Here is a 14,918-nt window from a genome sequence, read left to right on the forward strand (position 1 = left end):
ACAAACCATTGAGAGGCGTTCGTTTCAGTGGCGATGCTCCAGTTTTGGTACGTGCGTGCCTGGAAGCTGAGGTGGTGCTGCTGGCGGGCTATCCCGATGGCGGCCACGGCGCAGAGTACCTACACTGTGACACCCTAAGGAGCATGCCCTGAGCCTCGGGCTGTTCTGTCCTGTCTGCGAAAGGTCGGGTGGTGCATCGGGGATGGCTACCCGCCCGAGATCCCCAACCGCCCGCCTGGGCAAGCCGGCGCCCCTGACAGCAGCCTGGAGCCGGCCGAAGGACGGAACCCCACAGGCGCAGTGGGCTTCTCTGGGCAGCGACCTAGGCGTGAAGTAGCTTCGGGCAGTGCTCCCTCTGCCCAGGGCCGCCCACATGGAATGCATAGGTAGACGGGCTGGTGGAAAGAGGCGGCGCCAGCACGCGAGGGCGTCCACGAGGAGGTGCCGCGAGGCGCCGTTGGCAGCAGCTGGTAGGCACACAGCGCGTTAATAGGTACTGTACCGTACCTACAGTTGGCACCGCCGCCTAGAATCCTGCAGTAAAGTCGTCCCGTCGTAAATTGCGCCGCACCCACCGTCAGCCTTGCCTTCCTGCCTTGGGGCGGAACGGGGACCCTCAATCTCCTTGGTCAGGGCCCGGTGGATCTCCCGCGAATTTACCACGACAGGGCCGACCCAACATCCTTCCATTCTATCGTGGCTGCGGCGTTCGTGCATCGTCATCCTCATCCTCGCCCTCGTCCTCGCCCGACAGCGACAGCGGCAATTCGTCTCTGACCCGGCCCGCCGCCATCTCGACCTGTCCGCTGCCCTGCGCGCCGCTGCAGCATCAACCCTCCCGCCCCGCGTCCGTCGCCGCCCGAGTCGTCGGCGCTCCCCCCCTAGTTCCTCTCGACTCCTTCCTTGCCCGACGCTGCCACGAGCGGCGCGAGCCCCCCTCCCATTCGACTCGGCGCGGGCAAACACCACCACCACACGCTCCCGCCGCCCACCGAGCATCGCCCTCACCCTCGCTCGACATGTCCTCGTCGGGACTGACGCGGCGCCGCGGCGCCGGTGGAGGAGCCGCCCTGGGCAACGCCGACGGCGAAGGCAGCAATGCCGCCTCCCGGTCCAACTCCACCAACAACGTCCGGGACAGCGCCCCCGAGACGAGCTACGAGAACAGCGAGAACGGCCACAAGATCGCCTTCGACCCGCGAGATATCAGCGAGAGCGCCGAGAGGAGCAAACAGCCCAAGCTGACCATGATGGAGGAGGTGCTGCTCCTCGGCCTCAAGGACAAGCAGGTAAGCACGCGCGCAACCTCGTATTCGTCGGGCCCCCCTTGCTCCATTGGATGCGGCCCCCTCGATTGTTCGCGTCCGCGACGTGCAAGCTAATTGAGCACCACGCGACAGGGATACCTGTCTTTCTGGAACGACAACATCTCGTACGCCCTCCGCGGGTGCATCGTGCTTGAACTGGCCTTCCGCGGCCGCATCAGCATGGAGAAGGACCCTTCCAGGCGGCGATTCCCCCCGGCGGACCGCAACATCGAGGTTATAGACGATACCCTGACCGGCGAGGTTCTGCTCGACGAGGCCCTCAAGATGATGAAGCAGAGCGAGAAGATGAGCGTCAGCTCCTGGATCGACCTGATGAGCGGTCAGTCCCTTTCTCCTCAGCCAGTCTTCCGATCGCGACCAATGATGGGCGATATCGAACCAATGCAACGGCTGACCTGAAATCCCAACAGGCGAGACGTGGAATTTGATGAAGATTGGATACCAGCTGAAGCAGGTCCGCGAGCGCCTCGCCAAGGGCCTCGTCGACAAGGGCATCCTGCGAACCGAGAAGCGCAACTTCCTCCTCTTCGACATGGCCACCCACCCTGTCGCCGACGGGGGCGCCAAGGAGGAGATTCGCCGCCGCGTGCGGAACGTCCTGACTCAGCGAACCGTCGTCCTCAACAGCAGCCAGTTCCTGCCCGAGTCGCTAGAGTTCCGCTACCTGCGCACCGTCTCCATGGTCTGCGCCGCCTACGCCGCCAACGTCTTGGAGAACGCGCTCTCCTCGCTTGGCCACGAGGCCAGGGAGCGGGCCTTTGCCCAGACAGACGAGCTCTTGGCCGACTACAGCCAGTGGCCATTTGGCAAAAAGGCTACCGGCAACGGCATCGGCGCCAACCTACCCCAGGTTATCGGAGAGGTATGTCCTGACATCGTGGCTGGAACACGTACACTTTGCTAACGAGCCCACAGGAGGTGAGCAAGGCCAAGGACAAGGAGCTGCAACTCGAGGTTGTAGCAGCCTGCCTGAGCGTCTTCACCCGCCTCGACTCCCTGCTATAAGAGGGGGTCTACTACACCGCGACAGTCGACGCGCATTACCGCTCACCAATTTTACGAATCGCCCCCCAGAAAAAAAATCCATCGCCGGAAGACGTCAAGCCGGCACAGCGCTTTACAACCCCCGGTCGACCGATGACCCGATCGTCCCGCCACATTTTCTTCTCGTGGCGTGGCACTCCACCATCTTACCAAAACACCGTCGCACACCGGGGGACCAGACCGTTCTTTGTTTTATATACACGCGAGCTTGAAGGGGAAAACGGGAAATACGGCAGGCTTGTAGTTTACCGGCGCAGGCGGGCGGGCGGGCGATGGAGGCAGCGGAGGGGGGGATGGAGAGACGAGAGAAAGGAGACGGGCCGGGGGACGGACGGGGGAGAGCCCTGCCTTGTCTGGACTACCTTTGGCGCGCGTGATGCCCTCGTCCCGTCGGCCTGCCCTTTTACACGCTCTAAAAGGGAGTTGGGTGGTCAGTAGTTGTGTTCGTGGCAGGGAGAGGAGGAGGAGGGGACGAGGAGATGTTGCTACACGGAGGGGGGGCCAGGTACTCTGGAGGCAGGACGATACTTCTAGATGCAACGTTATTTCTGCTCTCTTACGCGCGTGGGAAGTCCGCTCCGCCGCCCCCTTTTCCCCCCTTCGCTAAACCCATTCGTGCCGTATATTAAGCTCGAGGCGTCCTCCCCAAGCGAGCCTGTTAAGAATTACCTAGGTGCGCTGGCTTTCCCGCCGCATTTTGATGTGGCGCGACAGTGGCGATGGAGTAACACTTCCCAAAAAACGGAAACCCAACGCTCCTTTGATGAGGCATTGGCAACACCCCAACACGTCCCAACACGATATTGCCAACTTGTCGAGACGAGGAGGTTTCGTGTTTTCTTGTAACGCTCACTCCCATTTGTTTTGTACTCCAGCGTGCAGCTGCTAGCTAAGTTACGTAGCCAGCTCCTATATTCCGGTTTCAATGCCCACAAGATAGACAGGCAGAGGCACACCGTGCGGGCGAAATTGCCCTTCTCCCCTCCTCGTCCTGGCCCCATCTCCCCCTTCGCGAGAATCGAACAATGCATCATCCCTGCCCTCTTAACGCCAGCGCCAATGTTCCAGCCCAGCAATCTGCAGTAAAATGCCTTTGTGTGAATGTGTCAACAGCAGAAAGAAAAAAAGTCCTTGGTAGGCGGGCCGATGAGCAAAAGGCTACCCCTACCCGTCCCCCGTCTTACTTCCTCCGGCCCGCGACGCCGAGGCTGCCCTCGAAGCCCGGCCGGCCGCCCTTCTTCTTCTTGGCGCCGCCCTTCTTCTTGCCGGCCTTGCCCATGGCCTTCTCGTCGCGGCGCTTCTGGAGGTTCTCCTCGCGCTTCTTCTGCCGCTCCTTCTGGGCCTGGTCGACGCCCCTCGCGCGCTCCTTCCAGGCCTTCTCGCTCTTCTTCTTGGCCGTCTCCTTGCGCTTCACCGCCTTCTTGAGCATGGCCTCGTCGTCGCGGATCTTCTCGCCTTCGATGCGGCGCCGGGCCGTCAGCCAGGCCTCCTTCTCGGCGATCTCGCCGCGCTTCTCGCTGTCGAGCTCCTGTAGGCGCTTCTTCTGGTTCTGCACCTTGAGCAGCGCGGTCTTGGGGTCGGATGGGCCTTTCTTCTTTCCCTGGTTGAGGACGTAGCTGAGGTCGTGAGACATTTGCGAACCGTCGCCGAACGCCACTCGTCCGAAGGAGAAGCTGCCGTTCTCGTCCAGCTCAACAGCGGGGCTCATGACCCCGGGAGAGTTAGACGCGAGGGCCTCCTCGCGCTTCCGCTCCTCCTCCAGCTTGGCTTGCTGCCTCAGCTCCTTCTTATGTGCCTTGCGCTGGGCCTGCTTCACCCGTCTCGACTCGATGAGCTCCTGTCGGGTGCGGATCGGCTTTCCGTCGGGGCCGTCGGCTTTTCTAGCCGCTCTCAGGGCCGCAATTTTGGCTGCGAGCCGGGCTTTCAGCACCGTGGTGTCGGCCGGAATCTTGATCTGCTTCGGCTTCTCGGACGGAGGGACGGCGGAGGAGATGGATGTTGTAGTGCTGGCGGGTTCGGCAGAGGCGCCGTTGACGGACTCCTCGGGCTCGCCCATGTCGAACATTGGCGACGGGTGATCGGATTCCGACGCAGACTCCTCGTCCTCGTGATCCTTTGGCTTCTCCTCCATCGTGGTATCGAGTGACAGGGCGGGCGCATCGGGCTTTGGAGTGGCGTCCACATCCATCTCGTCGACTTGCTGCGGCGCAGTCGGCTGTGGTTTTGACGGCGTCGCATCAGCCTTGGCCTTCTTTGCCTTTTGCTTTTTGCTGCTGGCAGGTGTGCTGTTGGTGTCCTTTGTGCTGGCTACATCCTCCTTTGCGGGCGTGGGCGGCTCATCTGCGCGCTTCGCCTTCTGCTCGGCTTTCTTCTCGGCCTTCTTTTCCTTCTTGGCCGCCTTCTTCTGCTCCTTCTTGGACAGCTTGAGCGCTGGCTCGCTGGACTCCGCGGCTTCGTTGTCCTTTTCAGCGTCGAGCTTCTGCTTCTTGTTGCTCTCCTCCGTCTTTCTCCTTAGGCCCTCGCCGGGCTTCTCGACTTCGACGCCCTCGGGAGCGTCGAACGACTCGTCGGGGTTGGCGTCGTCGTCATCATCGTCCTGCTGCTCCTGCTCCATTTCACGCAGCTTTCTCTTGTTCTTGGCGCGCTCGTCCATGACCTCCTTTGCGTTGCGGTTGAGCTCGCTGTCGGGGTCCAGCTTGCCTCTCCGGGCGGCGGCGGCCTCTTGCTTCGTCTGCTTCTTTCGCTGCCATTGATCCTATTTTCCAGGCCAAGTCAGAACACTGGTCGCCAAATCCTTCATTTTCAGGGTATCTCGGCGACAAGGCTGGGGGAGCGTTCGAGGTCGTGTGGCTGGGGGTCTAGGCGCCCGTGACCAAACAGCAAGGAAAGCAGGGGAGCACATACGCTGTTATCTTCTCCATAGTACATCTTAGCCGGAATCAGGCTGAGGAGGCCATCAAAGGCCTTTGCATGATCGCGAAGGCGATCCTGTACGACGGGGTTAGAACTCTAGCCGTGAAAGCAGACACCAGTCCGCAGCGGGGTACCACGGTGTGCATGACGAACCTGCAGCGAGGCCTCGGCCATATCTGAAAAAGTCACAGCTGTCGCGCTGCCCGCTTCCCTGGGTGATCGACCGTTCAGAGTCACAAAAGAAGGCCGGGAGGCGGAGGGAGGAATATGCAGCTGGAGCTCGGTTGGAGCGTTGGTGATGGTGGAAGGCGGTCGGTGAACGGACGATTGGCGCCGGATTTTTTTTGGCCCAGGTTGGGGATTTTTTTTCGCAGCACCCTGGTTTTCTGCCGGGCGATGACAAAATGTGGGGTGCCCGGGTGCCCGTTCTGGGCGGCCCCAGCGTGCCGCAGCGACCGCTGGGAGCTAAGGTACTGAACAGTCGGCGGTCAGCTGCCTGTACCTGCGAGGGTGAGAGGGGCGATTTTTGCGGCTTGGAAAACCTGCGCTGCCTGGCATAGGCGCTGGACAACATGAGGCGCTGCGGAATACACACAGTTCTATACAGCCACCCATGCTATAATGTATGCTACTAACAATTGTACGATGAAGGTTCAGCGTAGATGTACCGTGCAATGCTGTAAGTTGTCTTGGTGGACAAGATGCTGCGCAAGCGCCAATACACCTGCTGATGCTGCGATGATGGCGGCTTCGGCTGCAATCGCGGCTCCAGTACCCAAAAGTGAAGCCACAACCATCACGCAACTCTACAGCGGTGGTGGCCTTATTTCTTCTTGCTAGACTTCTTGGGCCCGGCCGCGGCCTCGCGCTTCTTGGCCTCCTTGGCCTCAATCTCTGCCTTGCGGGCCTTTTCCTGCTCCTCCTTCTCTTCCTTTTCCGCCTGCGCACCGAGGTCGTTAGCAATGCCACCCGTCCGCGTGCGTACTTGAGTGTAAAGTCGAGCTCTTACCTGTCTCCGGGCGGCCTCGGCCGCTCGCTGCTCGCGGATGACCTTGAGTCGGGCCAGGTCGGCCTTGGCCTCGTCCGTCTTGCCCGCAGCGTGCAGCCGCATGTACTTCTCCTTGGCCTCGGCGGCCGCGAGGGCCTCCCTCTCGCGCCGGCTCGCCGGGGCCTTCAGGTCCTGCACGCCCTGAGTGATTTCGTCGACGTCGTCGCCGCTGGGGGCCTTGGTCATGTTGCGCGACGCCTTGGAGTGGTTCGGGTTCGCGGGCATGTCGTCGTCGCTCTCATCGTCGTCGTCGCTCGAGGGCATGTCGCCGACCTCGACGTTGCGGGCGCGCTGCTTGGCGAGGGCGGCCTCCTTGCGCGCCTTCTTCTGGGCTTTTCGGTCCTCGCGGTTGGCTTCGGCGGCCGCGGCCGCGGCCGCGTTGGAGGGGCCGCCCTCCTCCTCGCTCTCCTCCTCAGAAGACTCTTCCTCAGAGTCTTCCTCGTCGCCCTCTTCCCGTTTCTGGGAGTCGGCGCTCCACATGCTTATCTGGTTGCCATCGGCGTCGACGGGTTGGAGACCACGCGAGTAGTGCTTGCCACCTGGAGAGTGCGTCTGTCAGCCATCACGTTGTGTCCAGCCGCATCGAGGCGGGGGGATCGAGGCTCGCGAACCTCCACGAGAAGGCTTGTTGAACTTGCCACCGCGGCGAGCAGCCGTTGCACTGGGACCACCGGCCATGGTTGGAAGCAAAAAATAAACAGATTGGGTATCCGAAAGCGTTCAAGAGAGGATCCAAAGTGAGCAATGCAATCTGCTGGTACCCAACTGAGGGAAGGCGAGATGTCTCGGGTGGTTTGGTGATTGGGCGTTGGAAGAAGGAAATGTCTGGCCCGTGGGCGAGGCGGGGTAGCGGGGTAATGCCAAATGGCCAGCGGCCAGGACGGGCTGATCTGCTAAGGTTATCGCTACTCAGGCCACTGCCCGGGCGGCTAGATCTCCAACGGATGGTGGGTGATTTGCAACAGCGGCTCTCACTTTGACCAAGGGGCGCTCACGAAAGCGGCAATATCAAGAACTTATGAATCAGGACGAATGCTCCTTGATCCGTGAGTCAGACAGTGAAGAGGGGAACATCGGTGAGTCAGGCGCGGGATCCAAGGCGTCGTTGCCCTCGCTCACACGACCAGTGGCGACGGGCGAGTTGGATTTCAGGGTCTGTCTCCTTCGCCATGCATACGCACGGAGTGGTCATCAGGTGGGGATCCCATGCGAGGCCTGCGCCTTGTGCACCAACCGCGCCAATTCACCGCTCCATTACGCTTCCGTCTACGTCAATGGCGCGCGACGTCTTCGCGAATGTTTTCCCTCTAGCAGGCACAGGAGTTACACGAGGCGAATGACAGAAGGGGTGGCCGCTGACACTGCCCTGTCCTCGGGTTGCAATTCCCACCCAGGCAAACCTACAGCGGGAACAGCCGCCCACAGCGCCTCGTCGAACCAGTGAGAGCCTCGCTAATGCAAACCCTCCAGCGCCTCGCCCACCAAGCCCAGCCAAGCCAAGCGCGCTGGCTGGGGCTCGTAAGGCGCCCGGCTTTGTGACGAAAAAAACAGTGGACGATGAGTGGAGAGAGCGTCTCACTGTCGCTCGGGCCAAGGCCCATCGTTGTTCCGGCCCGCGACCACCGCCCGGCCACCTTTTAATCTCGCGGCGCGTCGAGCCCACTTTGGCTTCTCTTTTCTCTTCTTTTTCTTCTTCAACCTACTAGAAAATACATTAATCCTTCAAATTCACTCTGGCTTTCCACATTTCTTCAATGGATGCCTCGGAGGGGAAACTGGAGGAGAGAAGGAACCCGTCGATCTTACCATCTGCGCTGCCCGCACCCTTTTTGGGTGCCTGTGGCCTAGATAAAATTTTGTCCGGCGGCACATGCTCCCCAACCTAAACCCGCGCGTGTCCGTGATGTTTTTGGGTTGTTGCCCTGGCCAACGCTCTGTAGTACCTCACATGTCTGCAGGTGGCGGACTCAGTCGCGCTCACACCTGAACGCGGCCGCCTCTGCCTTGCTGGTGACGTCGCCGTGGAATTGGCTCCTGTCGTTGCTCTGATTTGAGGTTGCGTTATGTCGCTCGCTTTACTTTACACGAGATCGGCTGCTGCGTGCCGAGCCGTTGAGTCAGACCTCTGACCTGCCTCTTCTGGCTGCAGCTCCAGCTTGAGTCACTGCAGCTGTGATCTTCTTTGCAGTACAGTACGTTCGCGTCAAAGCGTGCGTCTTGGGCCCAGGCATCATGCCAGGAACCCCTTTTGCTATCGCGCTGCTTCAAAACAGCGCTCCTGGCTTGCAATTCCACACCCATATACAAGCAGCCTGGCGGTCGGACTAACGTGCCTGCATACATGTAAAGAGGCGATTGGGTGCATATGGAGAATCTGATGAGCCGCAGCCAACATTGGAGCAGCACTGCCCGCCTATTGACCCAATCTACGGGAGCTCTATCCTGGATTCAGTCCAGTACGGCTGCTCTGCACTGGTCCAGAAAATAGTCCACAACACAGAGCGGTCGGGCCCTACCCATTGAAACCAAACAGCCTGGGGGCTCCCAACAGGCATCTGGCTCATGTCTTGAATCTCGTCCTCCCCCAACAGCCATCCAGCTTCCTCGCTCCGATACAGCAGACCCACATACGGTGAGCCATCTCCAACTGCAGCTCCGTCGTTGACACCGTCAGGAGAGGGCAGTCGGGGCGAGGAGGCAATGTAGAATATTGCCAGTATGAGCCCAGGTTCCACTGATGGAGAAAGTGGGTGGACCCAGGCTGACGGGGTGACTGTCAGGCGGTATGGTATTTTAGACGACATGATTGTGAACTGTGCCGGTGGTAGTGTAGAGTATTCGGGCGTGTAAGAGAACAGTCCTTGACAGTGTTGTCTCTGTGAGTGTGTGAGTAAGTCTGTGAAACACTGACGATATGTTGCTTCGTCGATAGATACCTTCGGTCATATATTTCATAGAGGAGAGGTAAAGAAGCTTCTTCTGTCCGTGTGTATACGTATGTGAGTGTGTGTGAGCCACCAAAGACATGCTGCTTCACCAGACTTATATATAAACGACCGACGAGCAAGCTTCTCTGACCGTGAAACCTTACTTTTGTGTGGGTTTTCAACTTCGCATGCTGGTGTTGGGCGATCAGGGGGCTAGGATTCAAGCTCGTCTCCCTGAGGAAGGTTGTATGTATTCCAGGTTATTGGGTTTCCGGATACGAGTGTAGTAGACTACGGTGTCTGAGCATGAGGATGAAGATGTGGTTGTGTCTGTATAGGGGGGTTCACATCTGCGGTTGTATATTACGTTGAGAACGACTTCAGGAAGTCGTCCAGTCTTTGCCTCTTCTGCCTTCGAAGAGATGGCTCCAAGCGCTCGGGCTCCGTCTTATCCAATTCTTCACGTTGCGATACGTGTTTTTCGGCTTCGCGGTGGCTGTATACCACGCTCGGTCGCGTGAAGGTTTGTCGCGTCGTAGAGAACAAGCCGCGACTAACGTAAGATGGCTTCGAAGTGATGCCTCCTCGTCCGCTGTGGCCAAGAAACAGGCAAGCCATGGGCTTGGACGGTAGGACGAAGGGGCCCACGGCCGCCTGCAAGTCTGGGCAAACGCTTTTGCTTTCCAGGTCCCTATCTTGGCCAATCTGTCCGATGAAGGAATAGAGCCAAAAGGCCCAGGGCTCAAAAGCCACATCGTGACAGGACCTAGAGTCTCTGGAGGCGGCGTCCGGGTCCCATACTGGCGTGTCAACTTTCGCTGCGTCGGTAAGATAGTCGAGGAGGGCGGGTGCCTGACGATCGGGCATAAACTTGACAACGCAGAGTGAGTCGCTGCATAGGGACACAAGGTCGGTATCGACGCTGCGAGCTAGTTCCCGGAGGTTGACGTTGCGCGTGTCCTCTATTGGAGCGAGCAGCATCAAGTATCGTAGCAGAGAGTCTTCCAGGCCAGATACAGGCTGCGCCAACTCCCAGCCGTGGACATGTGCTTGCTCACCCGGACTTGGCCAGTCTTCTCTTGACCCCAAGATGTCATACATGGCGAGGGCAGGGAATTTGGACACAAGCCGAAGTGACTTCTGTGTGATGCCATGGTCACCCCAGATGCGAAGGATTCGTAGCAACGGGAACGGGTCTTCCATTTCGGTCCAGCCACGGATAAGCCGGTCATTGACCTGTGAGAAGACAGCACAGACCTCATCAGCAGGTTGGATAAGCTCGAGGACGCCAAGGTTCTTGATGCTGGTGAGGCAGAGCAGCTCGTTGGTGCTGAATTCGCAGCCGCCAGCAATGACGAGGTGAGTGATGAAGTCGAAGGTGAGCGATGTCAGGGGCTGCGTGTAGCTGCTGAGCTCTTCCACCGGTCTGCAGATGTGTTGCCTGAATCTGTAGAGGCCGAGGGTTCTGTCGTCGCCTTCCTGCAACAGCAGTTTGGAAAAGAGCTTCCACGCGTGCAGGCATACCCCCCTATCAAGTGGTTGGCAGCGTCAGCGAGTTGTCCGAGTAGACCAGCTCAATTACCTCCTCGGGCGCAGCGGTGCGACGTACCTCGCTTCGAGAAAGCGCCAAATGTGCCACTGCAGACGGTCGGGTATGCCCTCAAGGTGCTCCGCGGTGATGTCTCCGATGTTATTGGCGATGACGTTGATGGAGGTGTCGAGGAGCGAGCGCGGGCCTCGCGTCCCCCGTGGTTGAAACAGTGGATAGGGCCGTCGCCGGGACCAGTCGAGGCCGTCGCCGCTGGGCGATATCGCGTTGCGGGACAAGGTCCATTCCTTGAAGACTTGACCGGTCGACTGATCAAACATGGCTGCCCATGGGCTCCGGCGAGGCGCCGATGGCGGGCCAAACGGCCTCGGCCGCAGTATGGACAGTGGACACAATCGTTGCTTGCCGTGAGTCGAGGTCGATTTGTGGTGCTTCCAGGATACAGCACGAAAAGGGCGCTTATAAGAGATCCTATTAGAAGGTTGGTGTTGATGAGAAATACGGCGACTTTGGAGACGGCCGCAGGGGTTGGTTGTAGTGCTGGGGTGTGGCGGGATGCGGATAGGCAGGAACGTCAAAGTCCGACCGCAGCACTACTGTTATGAATTCGCGGGGCCAGTCCATGTCAGCAGCGCAACTTCAATCGACGCCACGCAAAAGCACACCACTGCACGTCACTCGTAGCCAAACGTCTCGACACATCACACATTTTGGCAGCAGCCCTGCGTCTAGTGAATCCATTACTCATTGATGTCATGCTAAGAAAATGGCACAGAGGTCAATCCAGCTATTCGGCGGCGCCTCGCGCGCCATCCGTAGCGTGGCCGTAATCCGGGTACAAACGCCCATGATGCAGCGACATTGGACACGGGACCCCCCCAGAGCCGGGCAATCCACGGCGTCCAGCCATGGTGCGGCCTTTTTCTCTTTTCGGCCACTTCTTGAAATGTACAAACGCGCCCAACTCCGTCCCAAGACTTCAAATACTCTACAGCATAGGCTTCAGGTCCTTGGCAACGGTGAACGGAGCCTCTGTCTTGCTCTTGATCTCGTCGACCGTGACGCCGTCGGCAATCTCGACAAGCGTCAGTCCGTGGGCGAAATCGACATCGAAGACACCCTGTCATCGGTTAGCTCTGATCGGTCATCCAGCACGCAGCAGCATGGGCAGACTTACCAGCTCAGTGATGATCCTCGACACGCAGGCTCGGCCCGTCAGGGGGAACGCGCACTGCTTGACGATCTTGGGGTTGCCCTTCTTGTCCGTGTGCTCCATCGTCACCACCACCTTGGTCTTGGACGGGTTGCTCACGAGGTCCATGGCTCCGCCGAAGCCCTTGACCTTGCCGGGCAGCATCCAGTTGGCCAGGTCGCCGGTGCCGCTGACCTGCATGGCACCGAGGATGGTGAGGTCGATGCGGCCGCTGCGGATCATGCCGAAGCTCTCCTCGCTGCCAAAGATGGCGGCGCCGGGGTTGAGCGTCACCGTCTCCTTGCCGGCATTGATCAGGTCGGCATCCTCCTCACCCTTCTTGGGGTACGGGCCGAGGCCCAGGATGCCGTTCTCGGACTGCAGCTGGACCTCGACGTCGGCGCCGACGAAGCCAGGGGCCAGCATGGGCATGCCAATGCCCAGGTTCGCGTACATGCCGTTCTTGAATTCCTTGGCGGCGCGCTTGACAATGCGCTCGCGCTTGGCGGCAGTATCACCGGTGCCCAGCGCCGCCTTGGCGTCGGCATCCGTCTCGTCCTTGGCCCACGTGTACTTCTCAATCTGCTTGTCGGTGGTGCTCTTGATGACGCGCTTGACGTAGATGCCAGGCAGGTGGACGGCCTCGGGCGGGATCTCGCCGGGCTCGACAATGTGCTCGGCCTCGACAATGGTCATCTTGGCATTGCGGCCCATGGCGCCGTTGAAGTTGTTGGCGGCCAGGCGGAACTGGCAGTTGCCGAGCTTGTCGGCCTTGTAGGCCTTGACGAAGGCGTAGTCGCCGGCGATGCTGTGCTCCAGGAGGTACGACTTGCCGTTGAAGACCTTGACGTCCTTGGGGTACGAGTAGACGTCGGGCGTGCCGTCGGCCTTGTTCTTGAGGGGCAGATCGCCGGTCTGGACGACAGTGCCGAACGCCGCGGGCGTGTAGAAGGCCGGAACACCCTTGCCGCCAGCGGCGCAGCGCTCGGCGAGGGTGCCCTGGGGCGTCAGCTCCAGCTCGACCTCGCCCGTCAGGTACATGCTCTCGAAGGTCTTGTTCTCGCCGATGTAGCTGGCAATCATCTTCTTGACCTGCTTGGTCTTGAGCAGCTTGCCGAGACCCGAGTTGTCGGTGCCGGCGTTGTTGGAGACGGCGGTAAGGCCCTTGATGTCGGGCTTCTCGAGCACCTCGTCGATGAGCGTGTCGGGGACACCGCAGAGGCCGAAGCCGCCGCACAGCAGGGTCGAGTTGGGCTTCATGTCCTTGAGGGCCTCGGCGGCGGAGGGGTAGACCTTGTTGATCTCGCCCCGGCGCACCGACGCCGAGAAGGACCTGGAGAAGGCGGCCGAGGGCTGGGCGGGTCGCGGGTCGCGTCAGTACGAGGTTCCTCGGGGCAAGATCGAGGACAGATACTCACGTTTGTGCCATGTCGGGCAAAGGCCCGCAGGGTGCGCATTCGCAGGGCTGTGGAAGGCATCGTCGGAATCGGGATCGCGACGGAAGCTGTGACGGTGCTGGTACTGAGGTGTGAAGGCCAATCGGCCAGCTGCAAGAGGCTTGTCGCGAGGTAGATGCTCCGGCGACCTCCTGGGGTATCAAAGAAAGGGACGCGCACGCGGGCGGAAGCTGAAGCAGACGGTGGTACAGGCAAAGCAGAGGGATCGCCGCGCACGAGGCCGCGAGCTCGCAGGCAGGGCGGCTTTATAAGAGCCAGAACCGCGGGAGGCCGAAGCCGACGGCGGGCGTGCCAGCGCCGCTCCGCCAGTCTCGGGTGCGGGTGTCGGCTAAGGGGACCAACGGCGCCTTGCCCGTTGGGGAGCGGCGGGCGGGCCAGTTCCGCTTGGTGGCTTCGCTCCAGGTTTACCCACCTGGACGGCTTCCATCAGCGCCCTGTCAGCGATTTGGCGCGCCTCAGCTCGTGCCGCTGCCCGCTAGGTACCGTTGCCAGGCGTGCTGACGGGAGTCGCAGGCTCGGAAAAGAGCGGGGCGCAAGCTCTGGAGGCGCGTCCCCCGCAAATCCATCCGTCCATGGGCCTGCACTGGGCTGCTGCCGCTGCTGCAAAGCACCCGGGCGGCCCTCCACTGGGCGGCCGGCTCTCCACCAAGTCCGGATCCAATGGGGACGCCAACAGCCTGCGCAGGGGATGCACAGCGAGCGGCCTGCCTCTGCGCGACGGCACTGCCGCTTGCTCCCCGCGCCATGCGCGCGTTGTTGGGCATCCTCGACGCAGCTCAATGCAGCGAGCGTCCCTTTACGGTATCCCACGTAACACTGTAGTATTTATTAGGGACGCACGCCGTTTCGGAAGCGCAAGGGGAGCGCACACGCTGTGCCGCGTCCTCGTACATAGGACGGTCCCGTCCCAGCGGGCGCGCGCATCGGATCCGACCTCCCGCACCCGCGGCTGTCGATGCGCAGGCGTCGGAGTCGGACCTCCGTCGCTTTCGCGCCGCTCGTCACACGGCGGCGCCCCAGGTCTACAAGGCTGGTTCAACGTCAGCCCGGTCCACGGTGCTGTGCACGATTGATTGTACCGCGAGACGATGGAGCACGGCCATGTCCGTTCAAGGGGTAAACTGTCTTCCGGGTGTGCGATCATCGGAGTTGGGCTGCCTGCGCGCGGGGCGGTCCTAGTTACCTTATGTGGTGGACTCGCTCCATGTCATTCTCGCCTCTCCGGTCGCGCATTTGCTGCGACTAACACATTTCTTCGCACCCCTCTTGAGAGTCCAAGCCGGGAGTTCGATCGCGCGCGGTTCGTCGCAGAAACATCAAGTTTGACTAAAGGTCCCGCGGCCTATGGGCACAGTATCCGGCTTATCCTCGTGCGGCGTCTCAATCTGGATCGTCTATGTGCAGAATCCGAATCATGATACCCCGTTTCGTGCCACTACACGTATTAACTCGCGGCAAAA

At 60.5% G+C, this 14,918-nt stretch overlaps 5 protein-coding genes across 5 annotated transcripts; 1 reads left to right on the plus strand and 4 right to left on the minus strand.

Moving 5' to 3' along the window:
- Window positions 1-1,019: 1,019 nt before the first annotated feature.
- PLICBS_005636 (vacuolar protein sorting-associated protein 74) lies at window positions 1,020-2,333 on the plus strand (the record flags this gene model as incomplete). Its single annotated transcript, XM_018319322.2, has 4 exons — window positions 1,020-1,289; window positions 1,401-1,647; window positions 1,739-2,190; window positions 2,244-2,333. 4 exons carry the CDS (start codon window positions 1,020-1,022, stop codon window positions 2,331-2,333), a joined length of 1,059 nt encoding a protein of 352 aa, XP_018181796.1.
- Window positions 2,334-3,552: 1,219 nt separating this feature from the next.
- PLICBS_005637 (uncharacterized protein) lies at window positions 3,553-5,459 on the minus strand (the record flags this gene model as incomplete). The annotated part of the gene is made up of 3 exons (XM_018319323.2): window positions 3,553-5,127; window positions 5,277-5,360; window positions 5,439-5,459. 3 exons carry the CDS (start codon window positions 5,457-5,459, stop codon window positions 3,553-3,555), a joined length of 1,680 nt encoding a protein of 559 aa, XP_018181797.2.
- Window positions 5,460-6,108: 649 nt separating this feature from the next.
- Window positions 6,109-7,011, minus strand: PLICBS_005638 (uncharacterized protein; the record flags this gene model as incomplete). The annotated part of the gene is made up of 3 exons (XM_018319324.2): window positions 6,109-6,225; window positions 6,295-6,872; window positions 6,945-7,011. 3 exons carry the CDS (start codon window positions 7,009-7,011, stop codon window positions 6,109-6,111), a joined length of 762 nt encoding a protein of 253 aa, XP_018181798.1.
- Window positions 7,012-9,623: 2,612 nt separating this feature from the next.
- On the minus strand, window positions 9,624-11,129 carry PLICBS_005639 (uncharacterized protein; the record flags this gene model as incomplete). Its single annotated transcript, XM_018319325.2, has 2 exons — window positions 9,624-10,788; window positions 10,870-11,129. The coding sequence occupies 2 exons, from the start codon at window positions 11,127-11,129 to the stop codon at window positions 9,624-9,626; spliced, it is 1,425 nt and encodes a 474-aa protein (XP_018181799.2).
- A 668-nt stretch (window positions 11,130-11,797) lies between these two features.
- On the minus strand, window positions 11,798-13,479 carry PLICBS_005640 (uncharacterized protein; the record flags this gene model as incomplete). Its single annotated transcript, XM_018319326.2, has 3 exons — window positions 11,798-11,929; window positions 11,987-13,354; window positions 13,420-13,479. 3 exons carry the CDS (start codon window positions 13,477-13,479, stop codon window positions 11,798-11,800), a joined length of 1,560 nt encoding a protein of 519 aa, XP_018181800.1.
- Between the last annotated feature and the right edge of the window lie 1,439 nt (window positions 13,480-14,918).

This window comes from Purpureocillium lilacinum (assembly GCF_023168085.1).
Source record: "Purpureocillium lilacinum CBS 284.36 DNA, scaffold_4, whole genome shotgun sequence".
Lineage (NCBI taxonomy): Eukaryota > Fungi > Ascomycota > Sordariomycetes > Hypocreales > Ophiocordycipitaceae > Purpureocillium > Purpureocillium lilacinum.